Source organism: Equus asinus, chromosome X (genome assembly GCF_041296235.1).
Source record: "Equus asinus isolate D_3611 breed Donkey chromosome X, EquAss-T2T_v2, whole genome shotgun sequence".
NCBI classification, from domain to species: domain Eukaryota; kingdom Metazoa; phylum Chordata; class Mammalia; order Perissodactyla; family Equidae; genus Equus; species Equus asinus.
The window spans coordinates 118,779,107-118,793,013 of record NC_091820.1 but is presented as its reverse complement, the minus strand read 5'-3'; the positions used below and the strand labels follow the sequence as shown (position 1 = coordinate 118,793,013).

At 41.3% G+C, this 13,907-nt stretch overlaps 1 protein-coding gene across 5 annotated transcripts in view; it reads right to left on the bottom strand.

Moving 5' to 3' along the window:
• The window catches only part of OCRL (OCRL inositol polyphosphate-5-phosphatase), a 48,894-nt gene extending 41,087 nt beyond the window's left edge, over positions 1–7,807 (bottom strand). For 3 of the 5 annotated variants that reach the window (XM_070502307.1, XM_070502306.1, XM_070502305.1), the window contains exons 1-3: positions 7,675–7,807; positions 7,297–7,372; positions 2,407–2,486 (exon numbers count right to left, since the gene is read on the bottom strand). In XM_070502307.1, the coding sequence (XP_070358408.1) occupies positions 2,407–2,486; positions 7,297–7,364 (148 nt within the window). In that variant the 5' untranslated portion in view covers positions 7,365–7,372; positions 7,675–7,807. Of the gene's footprint in view, positions 1–2,406; positions 2,487–2,796; positions 2,906–7,296; positions 7,377–7,674 lie in introns of those variants that run through there. The other 2 variants (XM_070502308.1, XM_070502309.1) reach the window with 2 other exon arrangements.
• Positions 7,808–13,907: the final 6,100 nt, after the last annotated feature.

Below are 13,907 nucleotides of genomic sequence, written 5' to 3'. Positions count from 1 at the left end.
AACTCAACTAAGAGAAAACTGATCTGAACAAGTAACTGAATGGGACGCCTCAAAGCAAATGAAGGAATGACAAATTAATAGTACAGAATAGAACAATACGTTAATTCAAGTTCTGAAGGTGAGTTTAATTCCCCTCAACTATAACACACTGATTTAATATAATCTAATTCTTATAAAAAGCCCAGGAAGTGACCCCAAAGGCGCAGAGGTGAATTCCATTGTCAACTCAGATCTCGTCTCTGAAAATTTCCCAGGGATCTCATTACCTCGACCCCTGCCCCTTAGAGGAGCAGAGACTACCTGAAGTTCTTCATCTTCAGGCTACAATTAATACCCTGGGTCCAAGGCCTACCACACCCAACAGGGAAGTATAAAACATGAAATGGGGCAAAGCACAGTCTCTGACTTCAGAGTTCTCTTTTCTCTTGATGGCTCTCCTGGACTTCCTTTCTTTATCTCTAGCGTCTAGACCCAACCCATCTCTTCCTCTCTGCCGTCCCTGGATTTGGCCAACAGCACCAGGTACACTCTCCTGGCTAGCTGAACTCTGGGTACTGACTCCTTGGATTATCCTGGATCTACCTTGGCCAGACGATGTAGTCTCAGCCTTTTCTAGCTCCCTCACAATCCTGGATTGTATATTTGGCTCCGTTATTCAGGAACAACAGAAGCAACTGGTAAGGAACTAAGTTGTCTAACGTTAGAGAATAGTCTCAATACGCTTACTAGCATGATGAAGCAAGGGACAATAGGGCATCAGGACAAAAGTATTATACGTTCACAACTGGTCTTCAGTAACTTTAATTCTTTAAACCTGAGTATTTACAGACTTTTTAAAATAGATGCACGGTTTGGGAAACAGAATGGATGTGAAAACTCAAGGAAGTAACTGTTCCTTTTGTCATGGGGGACTACTGTGTGTGCGCACACATATTTTCCTAGCTTCCAATCTAACAATCTGCCATCTATTTCTTATTAAAAACAATACTAAGAGAAACAGGGTAAAAGAGACGCTAGAAGTAGTACAAAAAGGTATAGCATTAGTAGAACACTAACCTAAAGTCATGTTCTTTGGCTTTCCTCCTCCTTACGAGGCTGGGTATGTAACAAAGGTGCTAGACCATGAAAAGTGAGGTGACCACAGCAACTTACTATGGCATACAGGTGCCTTGGTCATTATGTCCCTCTCATACCAGGCAGGCTAAATGTCTACGACTTCCTTCTTCTATACGATGTGGATACTATTCATTGTGGGTATTTTTAATTCTTAACACATGCTGTATTAAGAAGTCATACCCATTTAGTATTTCTACTTACAGTAATAAATCCTAAGGAAATAAGAGATGTGCAGTAAGATTTATGTACAGAGATGTTCATCACATTACTATTTATACTAGTGAAAAATAACCCAAATGTCAAACACAGGGGAATAATTATGTTATGGGCCATTCATAAAATGGAATAGTATAGTTATTAATAGCATGGAAAAGCACTCATAATATGATGGCATGTGGCACAAAACACTACATATAGTATGAGTCCCACTCACCCTAAAAGTTACATGTGTAGAAAAAAGGAAAATGTTAGGTGTTTATCTCTGAAGGATGGAAATTTACTTATTTTCTTTATACTTGTCTGTTCTTTCCAAACTTTTTATGGTATATATATTACTTTTGTGATCAAAAAAGTTCAGTGTAGTTTAAGAAAGAACGCATGCAAGGTAGGATTCAAGTTTTTCAAGAAGCTACAGCTGATACAGAATGCTTCTGTCTGATGAAGCCAATGGAGCCACTGGAAACATAAGGCATTTGTTCTCTAGTAATCAATTTCCTTTCTAGAGCAATGTGAGATGACAGAAGCAACACCTCCTACACAAAACCTCCCAATTTTTGAGTCTCATTGTAGCAGATGAAACAACAGATGATCTGTTCTCTGTCTCCAAATTTGAGGGCAGGAAGCCAAATATTTCCTCCCCAGAGTCAATTTTCTTATGATTCAACAATGTCAAGGTTAGAGATTCAGCACAATTGAATATAAGGTATTACAGTTTGGCAAGGCATGTTACCAATTGTTTTAATTTCAAATAGTGTGGGGAGAAAGTGCTGAATGTGTGTGAAGCCAAGCAACCTTGAAACTCTACAATGAGCAGTGTGTCAGTTAAACACAAGGATGTCATTTAAATCCACAAATATATATATATATATATATTTTTCAATATAATCATTCAGCACTCTTTGACAAAGCATTCATCATCTTCTCAATGGTAGGTTAGTAATGTTATCTTTTTATGCAAAGAGTACTACATTTCATGTGCAGTGACAAATTTAAAATATGTATGGTATCACACAATGCAATAATGACCAAGGAAAAACATCATAAAACTAGCTAAGCAATTAAAGCTAGTACCTTGAACACATCTAAAGTGGCTATTTATAGGAATGATATCTTGAACATGCTGTTCCTTCTCGTGCAACTGGATTATTAACCTAGGAAACAGAAGAATGCATCAACGAATAGCTACTGAAAAACCCAAACATTTAACAACAAAATACACTGCTATATTGTTTTACACAAATCTAGTCTGTATTTATTAGACTTGTTATATCTCGATCTCTGGATCTGAGCATTGTGACAAGTAGATGTTGCTCTAGGTCTAAAAGGATATTAGTGGTGATCAGTATTTGAATACCGACACTGTCCTATGCCATAAAGAACATATAACAGTCTATGTCTTAAAAACAGCTTACAATCTTATGAGCATGAATTACAGTGAATACACCTTCAGAGTATGCATACCAGAGTGAAGAACTAGTAGCTAGGTGTGAACTCCACGAGGGCAGGGACTACAGTTGTCTTCACCATAGGATTTCCAGCACTTAGCACAGTGCCTGGCACACAGCAGTTCCTCAAGTTTGATGAAATGAATTAGAAATTTCATAAATTAGTCTTCCAATTATATTCCCACGGCTTTTATCAAAGAATGGTTCTATCTCTTCAAACAAATATACAGGTTCATGGAGAATTTAGGGGAGGTTCCCAGCCAGCTGGATGGCTCAAAATAACCCCAGTGACCAACAAAGTAGCAGATATCACCAGATTGCCTTTACATCCCTTGTGTTTTTACTCTGGTTTCCAACTTCATGCTGGGTTTTTTTTTTGAGGAGAGATTGTCCCTGAGCTAACATCTGTTGCCAATCTCCCTTTTGTTTTTTCTCCTCCCCTAAAGCCCCAGCACATATTGGTAAATCCTAGTTGTAAGTCTTTCTAGTTCTTCTATGTGGGATGCCGTCACAGCACGGTTTGATGAGTGGTGCGTAAGTCCACGCCTAGGACGCGAACCGGTGAACGCTGGGCCGCCAAAGCTAAGCACGCAAACAACCACTCGGCCACAGGGCCAGCCCCTTCATGACGCTATTTTTAGGTAAACATGACGGAAGAACTTGGCCCCCCAGTATGAAATGTGAGACTTCTAAATTCCTATGTACTCCTGAAATGTTAATTTCCATTTACTGCTTATCCTTAGTCGCCCAGGATCAAGGTATAATCTACTGGTAAGTGGCTTTTCTGAACATCTCCTAGCTTCCCCCAAATCAAGCACTCTTCAGGTGGTTCTTTTTGCCAGGAACACTCTTCTTTTCTTCCTGAGACTCACCTCAAACATCAGCTCCCCTGTGAAGCTTCCCCCACACCCCCTAGCAGAACCAGTGGGCCTCATCCTCTTTGCCTGCTCCTGTAATAGAGCACTTACACATTCCATTACAGTTATATTTATTTCCCTCACTGATTGGAGCTCCTTGAAAGCAAGGACCCTACCGTATTCAGTTTTGTCTCCTGCCTAATAGATGCTCAATAAATATTGGTTAAATAAACTAGCTTAATCAAGCTATAAACAGAGATGCATTTCTAAATACAACCATTCAACTTCTGTCATTAAAAATGTCATTGTTTTGAAGCGTTGGATTTCTGTTTTGTTGTCTCTTGGGAGGCTTGTTGTTTTAGCTTTTAGAATTTTTTTTTCAAATGTGTTAACTTTGAAGGAGACAACTGGGGGCAAGGAATAGCTTAGACAGAACTAAGCGAAATAAAAGTATTAACGCTGTCTTTCTGCTCTGATCCTGTTTGTCTAATTTGCTGGGGTTTCTATTTTAGGTGACTAAGAGGAATATGGGGCAGGCCCCTTTCATCCTGCAAAGTTCCTTTATCGAGCAGAGTCCTATAAATCCAGATGGAGACCAGAAACTAGATAAAAGACTGACAAAGCAAGGGTCAAGGAGGAAGAGCTTATTTTGAGGAAAATGAACACAAAACCAATATAATCTCAAAGTAATGTAGACTAAAAATGCTGCTGACCACTAGTGGTAAAGCTTCAAATGGACCGTGTTGTTAAAAACCATCACAAAAAAGACAACATGGATGGACCTTGAAGGCAGTTTGCTAAGTGGAATAAGTTAGACAGGGAAAAACAAATACTGTGTGATCTCCCTTATACGTGGAATCTAAAAACAACCAACCAACCAAACTCATAGATACAGATTGGTGGTTGTCAGAGGTGGGGGATGGGGGTGGGCAAAATAGATGAAGGAGGTCAAAAGGTACAAACGGCCAGTTATTATAAGATAAATAATTCATGAGGCCATAAGGAACAACATGACTATAGTTAATAATACTGTAATGTATATTTGAAAGTTGCTAAGAGAGTAAATCTTAAAAGTTCTCATCCCAAGAGAAAAAAAAAGGAACTATGCATGGTGATACATATTAACTAGACTTACTGTGGTGATCATTTTGCAAACTATACCAATACCAAATTATGATGTTGTACACCTTAAACTAATATTTTATATGTAAATTACATCTCGATAAAAGAAGAAATGCACCCCTCCCCCCAAAAAAACCCACCACAAAACAAAGATAAACTGGGAATTTAAGTCAATTCTACAAGTATTTATTGAATATCTATTATGTCTTAGTAACCGTAGGAAGAGAGAGGACTAAGAATAAGCATAAAAATTCTACCTAAGTGTACTCATTCCTTTCAGAACAGAAAGATGAAAAGTAATAGGCATATAGCAAAACAATGGAAATAAGAATTTGGTAGTTGTCAGACGGAAAAGAGTCACAAATTGTGACTGCAGACTCAGCATTATCCCTAGGAAATACTTTGATTTGTTCAAGGAAGGTTAAAGATGAAACAACAGGTTGTGTCATAATCCATTTTCCTGGAAAAAAATGAATGTTAGTGTTTGATTCTTTGTTTCCAAAAAAAACAATTTTTAATTGTAATGTTAGTCTGGCAAGTAAATTTCTCCTATGCTCAATAGCAGGAACCACGGAACTAAAGATTAAATAGGCTTCAAATTCAAGGATAAAAACCCAAAAGTTAAAAAGTTCTGGACACCCAAGTCAGAGAAGGCACCCAAGAAACAAGAACCTGAGGATTATAGATGGTATGATAGTATTAGGGGTCTCCAATAAATGATTTCAAAAGAAACTTCTCAGACAATGTAATCCTGAGATATGTTACATGGGTTCATATCTCAGCTATGCTACTTCCCAACTGCGAAGGAGTGACTTAACCTCTTTGTGCCTTCATTTCTATATCTAGAAAAGGGGGGTGATGATATGACTATTTCACAGGAACTCTCATGTGAGGGTTAAATAAACTAATTTATGAAAAGTGCTTAGAAGAGTACCTGGTACATATCAAGCCATTAAGTATTAGATGTTGCTATTCTCCCATAACTTACAAAGAACTGGAACACAAGAATTGGATTTCTCTGTGAGGAGGACACAAATAGTCAGGAGAGCTACCATCCTTTAAAAGTTCTTCTGGTACAAGAGTCCAGATAGAAAGGGATATTTATCTCAAGGCCGCTGCTCACTCCTTTATTAGTTGAATAGAATTACAAACATAGTGAACCAGGGGACCAAATCCCCGGCTGCGGTCATCTCTACAATGTAGCTATTTTATTCAATCCTCTTCATTTTGTTTTTGACAGGAGAGGAAATCGAGGCACAAATGTTTACTCATTTGCCCAAGGGGGTCACATCTGTCCAATCCGTTCTAGCCTTTGGAAGCGGCAGTGGTGTTCCACTTTTCAATTCACTTTTCTGTTAAATTTACTTTTCTTAAATTGGTCCTTCAAGGTTTGGTGAAATCTGGGAAAAGTGATATGAGTTTCCCACATCAACAGAACCGACCAGGCAGGAGCTGGGGAAGAGCTACTTCACAGAACCAGCCAATGTCCAGTTACAGTGTCACCAAGAGTCTCAGAAAAGGGCAGGATAGGCCAGTGGGAATTTCTTCTGTGTAAATTAGACACCATAGACACAGACTGACCGGACAATCTAAAAGCGGGGACTGAGAAAAATTGTTTTTAGGCAGAATCCAATGTTGGCAGATGGCAGGATTTAAGTGATCAACAATTTTTAAACTCTGATGTCAAGAAACCAGTGAATAACCAAAGGAGGCGGCTTGGGCACACAAGGAGAGGGGCCTCTGACATACTGTGGTCACCATGGATACTTTCAAGATGAGGCATTAGTGGTAAGGGAGTGAGATCAGTAACTATGGTGATAGCTTATCAAAATAATCTTTTGATGCATCAGTCAACAGTACTTACTGAGCTCGTATGTGCAAGGCAGAGTGGAAGGTAACACACTGATAAAGTGCCAAATGTCGTTTATATTTCTACACATTTCATTATTTTTTCTAACAGTCAAGTCAATAAGTGAGGCAGTTACTGGCCTACACTAAACCATTACTGAATTAATGACTATGCCTTCAAGCAAGTGGAATAAGGGGGTGGGGAGAGTGGAGGAACCAGTTGAATGGGGTTAAGAAAAGGCACTTCTGTAAGGTTAATAATGAAGCGTTTCTATAGCACTTTTCCTTTTTGTAAACCACTTTCGCATTTATTATTCTCCCAGTTAAAACTCCAAAGGCTATAAGGTAAGGCAGTTAATGTTTTTATTTAACTGATGAGGCCCAGAAAGCTTTATTGACTTGCCCAAGGTTACACAACATGTGTCAGCTGCAGAGGCTGGAACAAAGAACCCAGGCTTCCTGCTTCCCCGCCCATTGAGTCTTCCCACTGAGCCACACTGCCAGGAGCAATCCAGCAGCTTGGAAGTTGGGGAGAAAGCCCCGTGGTTAAACCACTTGCACTTGACACCTGGGCCTGAACCTGTTGCCCGCGCGGCCTCAGTGGGAGGACAGTGGGTGGCTTGTCGCGGTTTGGGGTTGGGAGGTAATGGCAGGCTCCCCTCCTCTGTGGGAATCAGGTGGTTACTTACTCATATTGCCCGTTCCTCTGGGCTAGGGTCAGAGCGCAGGGCTCCCGGAGAGGACCCTTCATCTCCATACCCTCGACAGTATGCGGGCGCTAGTCAAGGGTCTCTTTTAGAAGCGCAGCCAGGGAAGGGTGGCGCGGTGCGGGGTGGTGGGAGGCTCTCGCCCCCTGCCCGCCCCCCGCCCTCCTCCCCTCCTCCCCATTCCCCTCCTCCCTCCCCTGTACCAGAGGCAGCGCCTCCCACGCCCGCCTCCCTCCCCCGCCCCGCTCGGCCTCCGGGCCTGGCCGCCCCCGCTCCCACCCCACCAGCCGTGGCCTCAATCTCTCCGACCCCCACCCGCCGCCCGCGCGGCCTCCCCTCCCCCTTCTCTCGGGCGGATACGGCAAGGGGCTGGGCTCCGACCGGGAGCGGCGGCTCCATCCGGGCGGCCTCCGGGCTCAGCCGGGCTGCGGACTGCGGGCGGATCCGACGACGCTGGCCCCCGCGTCCGTACACCCGCCCGCCTCGGCGGCGCGTCGTGCGAGGAGCGGCTCAGCGCCGGGCGCCGGGAGCCAGAGCCGGGAGCCGGGAGCCGAGAGCCTGACCCGAGAGAGAGCGGCGCCTCGCGCCCCCGCCAGTTTTCCAGGCCGCCGCAGAGTCCGCCCCCTGTGGCCAAGCTGCGGCACTGCAGCGAGAGACCCGACGGACCGAGGGCGTCTCGACCACGTCCAGCAAGGAATATGTTTCAAGTGCTGCCTGTGACACCGAAATTCTTCTGGGCACTTTGAAGATTGCCGCAGAAACAAAACACAGTCACGCCTATGATGGAACTCAAAGGCGTTGGGCCAATAGGACCCACATCATCCATTCAAAAAATCCTTATTATGGTTGACATGCGCCGGGCTGGTTATCCTCCCTCTCAGATGTTCTCCCCTTTCTCTTCCACCTCCTAAATCGGAAACATCTCCAAAGTTCAGACCTTTGCTCTTCCTTTGCAGCCCCTCTAGGTCACCTCTAAGCAGGCAACGCCCAAATATATATCCTGGACCGGGACCCTTTGCCTAGTATACCCCACTGTTGACAACACTGGATGACAAAACTAACTCATCATCATTTCACACAGCCACTCAGGCTTGAAACTTCAAAGCCATATGCTTTCTTCCTTGCTCCTAATTTCTCTGTATCCCATCAGTCAACAAACCTTGCTAATGTTTTCTTTGGAATTGCTTTTTGATTCCTTGTTTTCTCTCCATTGACACTGCTATCACTTTATTATTAGCCTTTGTGACATCCCCTTTGACCATTTTACATGAGAATATGTACAGAAGTTCAGCAGTGGAACTCAAGCATACGATTTATGACATAAGTCATAAGAATATTCTTCCCAAAGTAACGCTTCAATTGTGTTTTTCATTTGCTCGAGAATCTACAGTGGATTAACTATCAAGACTGATTTTAAACCTATGGTAATTAAGACAGTGTGGTATGGAGCAACATAGACCAATGGAACAGAATACAGAGCCCCCAGACAGACCCAAACAAAGATGGAAAGTTGATATGCAACATATGTGACCTTTCAAATCAGTGAGGAAAGAGTGGATTATCTACTAAATGCTGCTGGGACTCTTGATCATCCATATGGAAAATTATAAAATTAGCTCCCTACCTCACACCACAGAAGAAAAATTCAGTTCCAGGTGGATTCCAGATCTAAATGTGAAAAGCAAAACTTGACAACTTTCAGAGGAAAACAGGAGAATATCTTTATGCGCTTGGAATAGGGAATGAAAATGACTATTTAAGACACTAGACAACACAAAAATAAAGGAATTGACTGCTACGCTTAACTATATTAAAATTCAAGACAACATAAACAAGTTAAAAGACAAGCCACAGATTGGGAGAAGATACTTTCAATGCATATAACTGACAAAAGATAACCTATGAGGTTCTATACTTCTAGCTGTCATCACCTATCTGATTTCCTTTCCCACCACTCTCTCCAACTCCTGCTGCTTAGTCACACTGCTCCTTGCTATTCCTAGGACTTGCCAGGCACACTCTTGCCTCAGGGACTTTGAACTTGCTGTTCATTCTGCCTGCACTCTCACCTCCTTCAGGTCTTTTCTCAAATGTCACTTTCTCAGTCAGGCCTTCCTAGACAACTTTATTTAAAATTGCAGTTCAACAATTTCCTTTCCCACGCCCATACACACATGCTACCCACCCCTCTTCCCTGTTTATTTTTCTCCAGAGCATTTATCATTAGCCATTATTCTATCTTACTTCGCAATTTTGTTTACTGTTTACCTTTCCCCACTAGAATGAAAGTTCCATGAGGGCATGGATTTTTGTCCGTTTTGTTCATTGCTGCATTCCTAGTGCCTGGAACCATTCCTGAAACAAAGTAGATGCTAGAAAAATATTGATTAAATGAATGAATGAATGAGTATCCAGAATGTACAAAAACCCCTATAAATCAATGAGAAAAAAAGACCCAAATGGCCAATAAAGACATGAAAGGATGATTTACTTCATTACAATTCAGGGAAACTGAAAATTAAAACTATGAGATACCATTTCACAACCGTCGGGTTGGCAAAAACTTCAAAATTCAGACGACATCAAGTGTTGCCGAGGATGTAGAACAGATAGAACTCCGATCACTGCTAGAAGGAGTATAAGTTGGCAGAACTGCTATGAAGAGCAACGTGACATTGTATAATAAAGTTGGATAGGGAATACCCTTCAGAAAGTCCATTTCTAGCTACAGACCTGGGCAAAATTCTAACCTTTGTGCACTAGAAGACATGTAAAAGAATGTTCATTGCAGCATTATTTGTAATCTCACCAAAAAAGGAAGCAAATTAAATGTCCATCAGCAGGGGAATGGATGAATAAATCATGGTATCCATGAAGTTTAATACTATTTCAAAATTAAAAGGAGTAACTCAAGCTTGATGTATTAACGGAGTTAAATCTCAAAAATATAATGTTGAGCATAAAGAGAAAATTGCAAAACATGTATGGTATACCATTTATATAAAGTCTGAAAATATTATCTGTTGCTTATGGCTACATAGATATACATAATAGTAATAGTATATAAATCATGAAAGGGCATGATCATCACCAAATGCAAGGGCGAGAGAGGATTGACACTGGAGAGCGGACTACAGGGAACATCAACTGTATCTGTAATATTTATTTCTTTAAACACAATCTGAAAGTTGATGTTGCAAGATTTGCTAGAACTAGGTTGTGGGTACATATATGTTATCCTGTGTACTTTCTAGCATTTTAAATTGTTTGTAATCAATGAAAATGAAAAACAAAGAAATAATATGTAGGGGAGGGTTAGCGGTGTCAAATGTTGAAAACAGGACAAGGAAAATGAGGACTGAGAGACTTTCTCTGGGTGTATCATGGAGTTCACTGGAGACTGTTAAATAAGTGGTTTCAATAAGTGGTCAGGGTAGAAACAAGATGACAGGGTATTGAGAAGGGACTGTATCATGAGCAAACGGAGACGAGAGACCACATATCGAAGAAGTTTGGAAGCAAAAAGGAGTGAAATACAATTTTAATTAAATTAGAAGAGTCAAAGAGAAATACTTACCAAAACTTGAAGCCACTTTAAAGCCATGAGAAGGAGCTAGCAAAGAAGGGGACATTTAAGGTATTAGAAGAGGGAAGCAGAAAGGTTGCAAGAAAAATCCCTCAGTAATTGGGAAGGACGAGCATCCAAGGTGCAGATGGAGGAATCAACCTTAGAGAAAAGGAGAGAGAGTTCTTCCTCCGAGTCTACAGTATCCCCAGCACCCAACACAGTGCCTGGCATATAGTGGGGTACTCAAATATTTGCTGTAAAGAATAAGAGGTTGTGAAGAATGGAAATACATTGAGGTGAGGACACTAAAGACTGTGGAGAAACTCTCACAGGGGAGGTGATGATTTGCTCAAAAAAAAGTAACAAGTGGATGTAATAACAATAATAATAATACCAGTGGCTAACATTGAATACTCATGCGACAGACACTCTCCTCATGGCTTTACGTACATACTTTCATTAATCCTCCTGAAATCCCTGTAAAGTAGTAATCTTATCGTTTCCACTGTAAAGATGAGACAACTGACACTCAGAGAGGTCTAGCAACTTGCCCGTTAGTTAGTAAATGGCAGAATCAGGACTGAAACTTATGTCTGACTCTAAAGCCCTACCTTTTTTTTTTTAAAAGATTGGCATCAGTGCTAACATCTGTTGCCAATCTTTCTTCTTCTTCCTCCCAAAGACCCCAGTACATAGTTGCATACTCTGATTGTGAGTGCCTCTGGTTGTGCTATGTGGGACGCCCCCTCAGCATGGCCTGATGAGCGGTGCCATGTCCACACCCAGGATGCGAACCGGTGAAAACCTGGGCTGCCGAAGCAGAGCGTGTGAACCCAACCACTGGGCCATGGGGCCTGCCACTAGACTCCTAGCTTTTCAACTAACACATTACGCTGTTCATGCAATATTAACAGTAGCAACACTAAGTGTTTATTTAGAACCTTCTATGTGCCAGGCACTATGGTAACTGCTCTACCTGAGTTATCACATTTAATCTGATGAAATTGAAGTTAGATGCAGAGGGTTTGGGAACTTGAATAAGGCAGAGAAGGAGGGAACAGGCACTGTTGGAGACTGACAGTGAATCCAGAAAAGTTAATAAAGGGTTTTAGAACAGCAGAGAAAGCCCAACGCGAGGCAGGTGGCGTGAATTCCAAATCAGCACTGTAAAGTTACCGGTCTGTACCTTTCTCCAGCAATGCTTGGTGGATGGAAAGCAGGAGCAGAGAAAATATACCAAGAAGGTGCAGTAGGCTCAGGAATTAGTACAGCAGGCAGAGCAGACTGTCATGGGGTGACGGAGTCTGAAATGGTGTTTAGGACGCGTTGAAATAGCTGACCCTGGAGTCAAAGTTGGGTAAAGATATGTATCCCCTCAGCCTAGCACCAGCAGAGGGGATGAAGGCAAGCTTGACTAATTTAATCATTTCCCTGGGCCTGATCCTGTGGAAAATTGTTTTCTCTCCTTTTTTGGCACCACTTCAGGGACTGTGCTTACTTATGTGCTTCTGGATGTGTTAAGACATTTTTGTAAGTTGGCTAAAATCGTTATTTTATTCCCAACCATCGTCTGACTTACCTATGGTTCTTAATGACACCTCTATTTACTTGTCACCCAAGTTTGAAACTTGAGGTTTATCCATGAACTCTTCTTCTCCTTTACCTATGATATCCAATAATCCAAGTTTTGTCAGTTCTATAGTAAATTTTTAGTGTATAGCTCTGATCGTTCTCACCTATCATCATCAGATGGTATTTTGCCTAACAGAATAAAGGTCTTATGCCAGATACTTGTATTTACATATAAGAGATATCCAATGCAAAGAGTTAATGGTCACTGAACAAAATTCAAATAAATGAAATTATAGATTCAGGTAAACATGAGTCTTACCACCTTTACCACCACACACACACACTCACACACAAACACAGACATACAATTAAATGGGTGCTCAGTGCCTGTCTTTTATCCACTAGACAACTATAACTAAGTGCTTAGGACTTACAGGCTTTTTAGAGACAAAATAAAAAAACTGAGATCTTAAAAAGAGACTATAAAACACTAAAAGAAAATAAAAAACTCAAAAATCATAGCAATTTAATTAAATGGCTACAAAATATAACATATCAAAGTGATTAATTATTAAATCTCATATTTATTTTTAAAACCATTGTCTTTGCAAACAATTTTTAGGTTGGAACTTCTCACTTCCCAAGACTTTCCAAGTATGCCTAATGATTGTGGAGAAATCACAGCCATTATAAATTAAATTAGTTATGCACAGACAAATAATTTCAAGAGCAAAATTACAAAAGCCCTTTCAAAAATTTACAGCAAAATTATAAATATTTAATGCAAGATGTGGATGCATTGTAATATGTTTAATATGATACTGGCTGAAGCCTTCATAAGCTAGATAGCTTAGGGCCTGCAAAGGCAAAAACAGGCCTACTTAACACAAGTGAGGCTGGGGAGGAAGATTTCGCATAGGTGAGTCAGCAGCCAGAGGCTGGAAGGCAGGCCAAGCGGAGGCATAAATGATTCATTGATTTTTAAATCACCACTAGTTGAAAAGCCTTGCTTTTCATATACACAAATCCAACATAGATATTGCTTTCCATACAGAACAGCATAAAGAAAAGCTCATTTTTATTTACATATTTTCAATTATACTTTTCATTCTGTATAGAATTTGGGGTGAGAAAGGCTCATTAACTTCTGAGAGGCACAAGCAGGCAGGAGGAGCTGGCCTCCTTGGGGAAAGGAGGCCCTCCAGACCCTTCTTCCCCTCTCTAAGTCCCCCCTTCCCTTTGCTACTTTGTTCCTGCCCTGGCTAGTTTCTTAATTCCCTTTGCCCTCCACCCCTATTTCATTCTCCTATGCTAGGGTCTCCTTTCTGTTTTGAGAATCCCATAGCCAGGTCTGGCATTGCCCAGGCCTACTTTCCTCCTCCCCTCAGAAAGTGAAGAGGCTGAACTGAAAGAATATGGAGTTAGCCTGACATTTAAGGCTCCAAGTATTGTG